The sequence below is a fragment of the Trichosurus vulpecula genome, chromosome 1 (assembly GCF_011100635.1).
Source record: "Trichosurus vulpecula isolate mTriVul1 chromosome 1, mTriVul1.pri, whole genome shotgun sequence".
Classification (NCBI taxonomy): Eukaryota; Metazoa; Chordata; class Mammalia; order Diprotodontia; family Phalangeridae; genus Trichosurus; species Trichosurus vulpecula.
Genome location: NC_050573.1, coordinates 64,199,793 through 64,210,309, shown reverse-complemented (window position 1 = coordinate 64,210,309; position 10,517 = coordinate 64,199,793). Strand labels below are relative to the sequence as shown.

Here is a 10,517-nt window from a genome sequence, read left to right as displayed (position 1 = left end):
ATGGGAAATCAAACGGGGGTCTTGGATTTTCTCCTTTTGGGTCTATCTGAGCAAGCAGAGCAGCAACAATTCCTCTTCAGACTGTTTCTGGGCATGTACTTCATTGGTATACTGGGGAACCTGCTCACCATCCTGGCAATTTGTTTTGATTCCCATCTCTACACCCCTATGTACTTCTTCCTTGCCAACCTATCTTTCCTTGATCTCTGTTTTACCTCCACCACAGTTCCCAAGATGCTGATAAATTACTTGTTAGGGAGTAATTCCATTTCCTATACAGAATGTCTGGCTCAAATGTATTTCCATATTGCCTTTGGTACTTCAGACAGCATCCTTCTCTCTGTGATGGCCTATGATCGCTACCTGGCTGTTTGTCACCCTTTACACTATAGCACAGTCATGACCTCCCACCTTTGTGCCCTATTGGTGGGTGTGCCTTGGGTTTCTGCCCACCTAATCTCAATGGTACATGCCATATTGATAGCTCAGCTATCCTTCTGTACAAATAATAAAATTCCTCATTTCTTCTGTGACATAAATGCCTTGATAAAACTCTCATGTTCTGATGTCCATGTCAATGAAATGTTGGTTCTTCTTTTGGGAGGACCAGTAATTTTAATTTCTTTCACATGCATTGTGGTCTCTTACACTCCTATTGTCTTTGCTGTGTGGAGGATCCCATCAGCTCATGGGAAATGGAAGGCTTTCTCTACTTGTGGCTCTCACCTGTCTGTGGTTTCTCTTTTTTATGGCACCATCATTGGTGTGTACTTCAACCCTGCTTCCGCTCACACAGCCCAAAAAGACATGATAGGGACCGTGATGTATACAGTGGTCACCCCTACACTGAACCCTTTCATCTATAGCCTTCGGAACAATGACTTGAAAAGAGCTCTGGGGAAGATTCTTGGCTTGCAATGCTTCTTTAAGAGATGATTATAGTGCCATTTGTCCTATTTTAAAAGTGCAGAATACAGTGTAATGTAAACAGGTTAATGTGTTGAGCTAAGATCAATGAATTGGTGTCAACATGCATGGAGGCCCCTAGTGTCATGTCATTGGTGCTGTTGTGTTCAATATTTGTTTTAATGAGGCATTTGCTAGAAATAGGTGGCATGCTTGTCAGACTCGTGGATGACATAAATCTGAGAGAAACAGTTCATGTTTTTTTTAAAAGAATTGAAATGCAGATTTCAAAAACTTGTGACAATGGATTGAATCTAATAAAATAAGCATAGTTTAATTGAATTTAATAAGGAACAAGTATAAAGTACTACATTTTGGTTCATAATTTCAATGGCACCAGTACCAGGTAGGAGTGACGTGGCCAGGCAACAGCTCATATGAACATACCCTTGGGATTTTAGTTATTACAATATATTCCTAAACTTTGATAAGAATATGGAAATAAAAAAGCTAATATGATCATAGTTTTAATAAAAAGAAGTATAGAGTCTAGAATAAAGATAATCATCATTTTGCTTTCTTCTACTATAATATTATTTTAGTTCATTGTTTTCTACTCTGGCACCACATTTAAGGAAAGATATTAATAAGCCAGAACACAGAAGAGGGTAGGTCTGGTATCAATTAAGTTCGGACTTTTTTCTGTTTTAGAATGTTAAATTAATTAAATGTCTTTAATTGAGTCTTACTAGGTGCAAAGCCCCAGGCCCAAACCCCTATCTATTAGGTTCTAAGCCTATGTGGGTGTGAAGCCCTCGGGGTCCTAAGGGGAGTTGCTAAGACCACAGCCAATAGTAGAAGCCTGACTTATGGTAACTCAGATGATGTTTAATGATGGCTAAAAAGTGTATAAAGAGAGAGAACAGAGCTATTTGCTTGAGGGTCTTACTCCTGGAGGCGGGACTCTGGGCAGCTGCTCTTAGAGCCTCCTGGCTCACCCAGATGTTGATAGTTTCTTGGTAACTATGAACTGTATTTGGTCTGTTTATAACATATGTTTGTAATTTGTTTGCATTTGCTCTGAAGTTCAGGGTGCTGGCTTCTTCCCCTGCAGTAAGTGCATTTATATGTATATGTTGGATTAAAGTAAGATTGTTAACCCTTTAAAGTTACTTTCCTTTGTAAAGCTGATCAAAGAACCTATGCTGGCAGCATTCTTTCTGTTGGGCTTGTGTTGGTCTTTCACCCTCACAGCAACTGCTAGCTGAACTGTTGCAACAGTAGGTAGCCAGGACTAAGATGGTGGCTGGAAAGCAGGGACTATCATGAGCTCCCTGCCAGGTCCCTCCAAAAACCTATAAAAATGGCTCTGAACCCATTCTAGAACTGCAAAACCCACAGAATAGCAGGGGGAAGCAGGGCTCCAGCCCGGGACAGCTGGGATGGTCGCTGGGTAATGCCTATCCCACAGAGTTGGGAGCTGAGCAAAGCACAGACAAGCATGGGCTGCACCGGACCAACCAGACCAGGAGCTGGGCAGAGCAGGCACTAGAGCCCTGAATCAGTGAGCTGTGCTGGTTATCGATATTTCAACTCACAAATACCAAAGACAACAGAGAATGCTACCGGGAAAAGCTTCAGGGACAGAGTGAAAGGAGTTTGTTGTTTGGCCACTGCCCTGGGGGCAGCAGAGGTGGTGCAGCTCTGAGGACGGAACTACAGTTTCAGTTGCTTCCGGCCTCAGGCCCACCTGATGGGAGGAATTAGGTGGCGTATCTAAGTGGGAGTGCAGAGCATGCTTAAGATCTGAGTCCAGTCTAGGTTGGCAGGTCTTGGGGGAGGAGGAGTGCTGGGCAGTGGCAGAGCTTGCTGTGTAGAAATAGCTCTGATAACAACATCGCAACCTCTCAAGCTTGGAACAAAGTACTCTCTACTCTACAAGCAGTCATACCCCGAGGAAAAACTCAAGGGTCAAGTAGTTGGCTGGCAATATGGCCAGGCAGTGAAAATGGACTCAGATTCAGACTCAGACTTTGCAATCTTTCTTTGGTGACAAAGAAGACCATAACATACAGCCAGAAGAAGGCAAAAAAGACAAAGAGCCTATATCAAAAGCCTCCAAGAAAAAACATCAACTGGTCTCAGGCCACGGAAGAGCAAAAAATGGATTTGGAAAAGCAAGCTAGAGAAGTAGAGGAAAAATTGGGAAGAGAAATGAGAGTGATGTAAGAAAACCATGAAAAACAAGTCAATGACTTGCTAAAGGAGAGCCAAAAAATACTGAAGAAAATAAAACCTTAACAAATAGACTAACGCAAATGGCAAAAGAGCTCCAAAAAGCCAATGAGGAGAAGAATGCCTTGAAAGGAAGAATTAGCCAAATGGAAGAGGTCCAAAGGATCACTGCAGAAAATACTACCTTACAAATTAGACTGGAGCAAGTGGAAGCTAGTGACTTCATGAGAAATGAAGATATTATAAAACAGAAACAAAAGAATGAAAAAGTGGAAGACAATGTGAAATATTTCATTGGAAAAACCACTGACCTGGAAAATAGATTCAGGAGAGATAATTTAAAAATTATTGGACTACTTGAAAGTCATGAGCAATAAAAGAGCCTGGACATCATCTTTTGAGAAATTATCAAGGAGAACTGCCCTGATATTCTAGAGCCAGAGGGTAAAATAGAAATTGAAAGAATCCACAGATCGCCTCCTGAAAAAGATCCCAAAAAGAAAACTCCTAGGAATATTGCTGCTAATTTCCAGAGCTTCCAGATCAAGGAGAAAATACTGCAAGCAGCCAGAAAGAAACAATTTGAGTATTGTGGAAACACGATCAGAATAATACAAGATCTAGTAGCTTCTACATTAAGGGATCGAAGGGCATGGAATATGATATTCTGGAGCTCAATGGAGCTAGAATTAAAACCAAGAATCACCTACCCAGCAAAACCGAGTATTGTGCTCCAAGGCAAACTATGGACTTGCAATAAAATACAGTTCTTTCAAGCTTTCTCAGTGAAAAGACCAGAGCTGTATAGAAAATTTGACTTTCAAAAATAAGAATCAAGAGAAGGATGAAAAAGTAAACAGGAAAGAGAAATCATAAGAGACTTGCTAAAGTTGAACAGTTTGTTTACATTCCTACATGGAAAGATGATGTGTATATGATGTGTATAATTTATGAGACCTCAGTATTAGGGTAGCTGAAGGGAATATAGATATTACATATATATATGTATATATGTATATATATGCATACACACACATATATACCCACGTATATATATATATATACACAATATATATAATATATCTAGATATATAATATATCCATATATGTATGCATACACACACACAGACACACACATGTATATGTATATATATAGACAGAGGGCACAGGGTGAGTTGAAGGGAGGATATCTAAAAAAGGGAAATCAAATTAAGGTATGAGAGAAGAATATATTGAGAGAGGGAGAAAGGGAGAGATAGAATGGGTAAATTATCTCACATAAAAGTGGCAAGAAAAAGCAGTTCTGTTGGGAGGGAAGAGGGGTCAGGTGAGGGGGAATGAGTGAATCTTGCTCTCATCAGATTTGACCTGAGGAGGGAATAACATACACATTCAACTGGGTATCTTACCCCACAGGAAAGAAGGAGGAAGAAGATAAAAAGGGGGGGATGATAGAATGGAGGGCAGATGAGGGGAGGAGGTAATCAAAAGCAAACACTTTTTGAAAAAGGACAGGGTCAAGGGAAATAATTGGATAAAGGGGATATGATAAGAAGGAGCAAAATATAGTTGGTCTTTCACAACATGAGTATTGTGGAAGGGTTTTGCCTGATGATACACAGGTGGCCTGTGTTGAATTGCTTGCCTTCTTAGGGAGGGTGGGTGGGCAGGGAAGAGGGGAGAGAATTTGGAACTCAAAGTTTTAAAAGCAGATTTTCAAAAAAAATTTTTTGCCCGCAACTAGGAAGTAAGATACACAGGTAATGGGGCATGGAAATCTATCTTGCCCTACAAGAAAGTAAGGGAAAAGGGGATGGGGAGTAGTGGGGTGACAGAAGGGAAGGTTTACTTGGGAATGGCGCAATCAGAATATATGCCATCTTGGAGAGGGGAAGGTAGAAATGGGGAAAAAATTTGTAATTCAAACTCTTGTGAAAATTAATGCTGAAAACTAAAAAAATATTAAATAATTAGAATGAAGAGTAACAAAATACCCAGTAGGCAGCCAGAAAGATGAAAAAACTACAAATTAGAAATTATTTCATATAAGGATTAGTTGAATAGAATGGGGATATTTATCTTGGAAATGGGAGGATGTTGGGTGTGAAGGGGTACGAATGTACAAGATGATAATCCTTAAGTATTTGAAGGGTTGTTATGCTGAAGAGATAAACATTTTGTTTGAAATCAAAAGGCTAACTCAGGACCAATGAAGAAGAATTTTGGGCAAGAAAAATTTATCTGAAAAAGCTTCTTTATTAGAAAAATCCAAAAGTGGAGTGGAAGATTTAAGAAGCGTAAACTGCCAATCACTGGAAGTCTGCAAAAAGGCTTCTGAATAACCACTTGGTAGGATGCTGTACCTGAGATTCTTATGTACAGAGTAGGCAATTTCTGATATCCTTTCCATATCTGAGACAATTTGATTCTATGATTTAGAACTTAAAATAATATTGTATTTATAACATAAGATAAATAAGTTATCTCACTCTATATGTCATGAACATGGATATATAAGGAACAAGATTTAGAAGAAAAGAGAAAGTATGTTGTATGCCTTTCTAGTATTTTATTTACTCTTTTCAATTATGACTTAATTCTGATCTTTTACATTATTTCAATTAAAAAAACTTTATGATATGCCTGATTTGGGTCTTCCTATGAACTTGGTATGGAAATTTACATCTTAGGGATTAGCATCTTTTAGTGTATTAAAGGACTTGATTAGGACCCTACCTACTCTCCTGAAGATCCCTGCCCATTTGGTTCCATTTATGCTCAAAGCCTAAAATTCTTCCATATTCAATCCTTATGTGCCTCAAATAGTGGGGAAATGTCCCTGTAACTGTTAATCCACAAAAACAACCAAAAACCCTCCATTTAAATTCCTACTTTACGCCAAGCCAAAGTTGAACAATAGGTATACAAAGACTAAGATGAATTAGTGTTTGCCTTCGAGAGGCTTACTTTCTACTCTAGGCAAACAATGTGTTCTCATGTAATGGGAGCAAACAGGTAATCCTGAACACCATTCTCCATCTCATAGGGCCTCTGAGTTCTAAAGGGCAAAAAGTTGTTCAGGCTGTGATAGCAGTATGACAGCATTCTATTCAACATCAGAACTCAGCCAGAGACTAGAGGAATAGATGGATGAGGGATAAGACATGCAAGGCTGTGTTATACCCCATTAAGTCTTAGGGAAAAGCCTAGCATATACAAGAAACCAATCTGTTCCAGCCAAAGTCACAGAAGACCATGATTGTTGAACCAGGAATTGCTCAATGAAACTCTCAATGAGAGTTTTTGAGATCCATCCCCTAGAAAAACCACCACCACTGGGGAGGGAGTCAAAAAAAAGAGAAATAAAAGAAAAAGGAAAAACCTATCAAATTCCCAGAGATTTCTGGAGGAAGAAAAGTCAATGGAAAAAATGTGCATAAGAAAATAAATCAATATAGAAGATATTAATACTAGTATAAATTATGGTCACTTGATTAGGAATTGGTTTTAGGTCTCTATGAATAAATATTATAAAACAAAGGAAAATGAACCATCACCTAATGAGGTAGAGGATCCCCTGGAATTCAAAAGAAGGACAGATCCATGGCATAATATTCCTGAATGCTTCAAGAGAGAAATGAGAATTGTGAAAGCAGAATTTATGGCCCACGTTGAAAAAATATTTGGCTGGATAGAAACACCTGGATTTTTGGTGTCAAGTCTCACCAAAGAAGTGAAAGAGAGGATAATTTATCAGAAATACAAATCTGAGCCTGACAATGAAAGAAAAAGGTTAGATGATCAATAACATTCATTTCTAAGAGAGGCGGACCTGAAGAAAGTATTCGCTTCCCAAACTGTCAAACAGTAGAAATACAATAAGTTTAAACATCATAGCAACCAAGGACAATGATAACCAGAAGCAAATAACAACTAAGATAATTAAAAGATTTCTTTCTAAATATGCATAGAGAGACAAGAGTTAAATCAGAAGCAAAATAAAAGTTGTAGATGAGAAACATGCCTGAAACATCCTGGAGTAAACCTCCTAACACCCCACATACTGAAGACTCAGTTTTTTGTGGGACTAAATTACAGAATTGGAGATTGAACAAAAGATGGAATGTGAAGAAGATAGAGGGAAATAGATAATGTACCTTAATTAAGCAAAAGGCTACCAATGCAGGGAGAATAAGTCCTGTAATCTGTCTGGAAGAAGAAATCCTATAGGAGAATGTGTGAGGAGGCAATAGTAGAGATTTTTTAAAAGAGGGAAAGAACTGGGGAAATTGTATATCAATGGTGGTAGGGAGTACTACTGATGAGTCTTTCCATGGGAGAAAGAAGATAATCTATAAAAGGAGATGGAGACAATTAGTATAGTTTTCAGGCATCCTGCCTCAGAAGAAGAAGCAAAGCTCCTGGATACAAATACCATAAAGAAGAGTGTGAACTCATGGACCAAAGGAGATTTTGAGGCAAATAGAAAAAAATGACTAAGGGAAGGACAAAGGTCAACAATGAACTGAACAGTCATGGATGTAGCAAAATTCTTAACATGGGGCAACATCCTCTCTCTCTCAGGAGCTTGAATTGAATTTTTAATTTATTTTTTATTATTTAATATTTTAGTTTTCAACACTGATTTCCACAAGATTTTGAGTTACAAGTTTTCTCCCCATTTCTACCTTCTCCCCACCGCAAGATGGCATATATTCTCATAGCCCTTTTCCTCAGTCTGCCCTCCCTTCTATGTCAACAATCCCCACTGAAACTTATCCCCTTTCCCCTTACTTTCTTGTAGGGCAAGATAGATTTCTATACTCAATTACCTGCATATATTATTTCCAAGTTGCATGTAAAAACAACTTTTTTTGAACATTTCTTTTTAGAACTTTGAGTTCCAAATTCTCTCCCTCTTCCCTCCCTACCCACCCTTTTTAAGAAGGCAGGAATTCAACATAGGCCACACATGTATCATTATGCAAAACACTTCCATGATAGTCATGTTGTGAAAGACTAACTATATTTCCCTCCATTCTGTCCTGTCCCCCTTTATTCACTTTTCTCCCTTGACCCTGTCACTTTTCAGAAGTGTTTGCTTTTGACTACCTCTTACCACAATCTGCCCTCCCTTCTATCATCCCCCTGCCTTATTCCCTTTCTCCCTATGTTCCTGTAGGGTAAGATACCCAATTGAGTGTGTATGTTATTCCCTCCTTAAGTCAAATCCGATGAGAGCAAAATTCATTCATTCTCTTTCACCTGCCCCTTCTTCCCTTCTATTATAACTTACTTTTCCTGCCACTTTTATGTGAGATAACTTATCCCATTCCATCTCTCCCTTTTTCTTTCCCCCAATATATTCCTCTCTCACCCCTTAACATTATTTTTTTTAGATATCATTCCTTCATATTCAACTCACCCTCTGCCTTCTCAATCTCTCTCTCTCTCTCTCTCTCTCTCTCTCTCTCTCTCTCTATATATATATATATATATATATATACACACATATATATGTGTGTGTGTGTGTGTGTGTGTGTGTATGTGTATGTATGTATGTATATTCCCTTCAACTACCCTAATACTGAGAGAAGTTTCATGAGTTACAAATATTATTTTTCTATGTAGGAATGTAAACAAAATGGTTCAACTTTAGTAAGTCCCTTATGATTTCTCTTTCCTGTTTACCTTTTCATGCTTCTCTTGATTCTTGTATTTGAAATTTAAATTTTCCTATTCAGCTCTGGTCTTTTCACCAAAAGTGCTTGAAAGTCCTCTATTTTATTGAAAATCCATATTTTGCACTGGAGTAGTATACTCAGTTTTGCTGGGTAGGTGATTCTTGGTTTTAATCCTAGCTCTTTTGACCTCTGGGATATCATATTCCAAGCCCTTTGATCTCTTAGTGTAGAAGCTACTAGATCTTGTGTTATCCTGATTGTGTTTCCACAATACTTGAATTGTCCCTTTCTGGCTGCTTGCAATATTTTCTCCTTGACCTGGGAACTCTGGAATTTGGCAACAATATTCCCAGGAGTTTTCTTTCTGGGGTCTTTTTCAAGAGACAATCAGTGTATCTTTTCTATTTCTATTTTCCTCTCTGGTTTTAGAATATCAGGGAAGTTCTCCTTGATAATTTCTCAAAAGATGATGTCCAGGCTCTTTTATTGCTCATGACTTTCAAGTAGTCCAATAATTTTTAAATTATCTCTCCTGGATCTATTTTCCAGGTCAGTGGTTTTTCCAATGAGATATTTCACATTGTCTTCCATTTGTTTTTCATTCTTTTGGTTCTGTTTGTAATTTTTTGGTTTCTCATGAAGTCACTAGCTTCCACTTGCTCCAGTCTAATTTTTAAGGCAGTATTTTATTCAGTGGTCTTTTGAACCTCCTTTACCATTTGGCTAATTCTGCCTTTTAAAGCATTCTTCTCCTCATTGTCTTTTTGGAGCTCTTTGGCCATTTGGGTTAGTCTATTTTTAAGGTGTTATTTTCTTCAGTATCTTGGGGTCTCCTTTAGCAAACTGTTTACTTGTTTTTCATGATTTTCTTGCATTACTCTCATTTCTCTTCCCAATTTTTCTTCTACTTCTCTAACTTGCTTTTCCAAATGCTTTTTGAGCTCTTCCATGGCTTGAGCCCAATTCATATTTTTCTTGGAGGCTTTTGATGTAGGATCTTTGATTTTGTTGACTTCTTCTGGCTATATGTTTTGAACTTCTTTGTTACCACAAAAAGATTCTATAGTTTGAGTCCTATTACACTGCTTGCTCATTTTCCCAGCCAATTACTTGACTTTTGTGCTTTTTGTCATGGTATGACTGCTTTCAGGGTGGGGAGTGCTTTGTCCCAAGCTTCAGGGCTTTTGTGCTGCTGTTTTCAGAGCTACTTCTATTCTGAGATGGTATGATGCTTCTCTCCTGGCCTGTGCTCTGGTCTGTGAGTGCAGGCACTCCTTTCTGTCATGTAACCACCTGGAGCACTCCCTCTCCATAGCCACCACAAAGCTCTGCCACATCAGTGCTGCTCTTCCCCCAAAAACCACCAACCTGGACTGTGACCCATATCCAAGCAAGGCAAAGCAAGAGAACCCTGCAAAGTGCTCCCTGAACTCCTGCTCTGATCCACCACTTGGTTCCTCCAACTGTATGGGCCAGGGGCTCTGGAAGCACCTGGTGCTAGAACTCTGGAAGCAGCTGCCAGAATTTCCTGCTACTGCCACCCAACAACCTCAAGATGGGGGCTGGACCACACACTTCTCTCACCCAGATCCATCAATTTTCCCTCTGATCTGCTCAGTTGTCTTTGGCGTTTATGGGTTGAGAAGTCTGGCAACTGCCTCAATTCAGTGGTTCAGGGCCCTGAGTCCTGCT

At 38.9% G+C, this 10,517-nt stretch overlaps 1 protein-coding gene across 1 annotated transcript; it reads left to right on the top strand.

The window, feature by feature from the left end:
* LOC118833947 (olfactory receptor 1361-like) lies at window positions 1-936 on the top strand. Its single transcript, XM_036741380.1, has one exon. The coding sequence runs from the start codon at window positions 1-3 to the stop codon at window positions 934-936; it is 936 nt and encodes a 311-aa protein (XP_036597275.1).
* The last annotated feature ends 9,581 nt before the right edge of the window (window positions 937-10,517 follow it).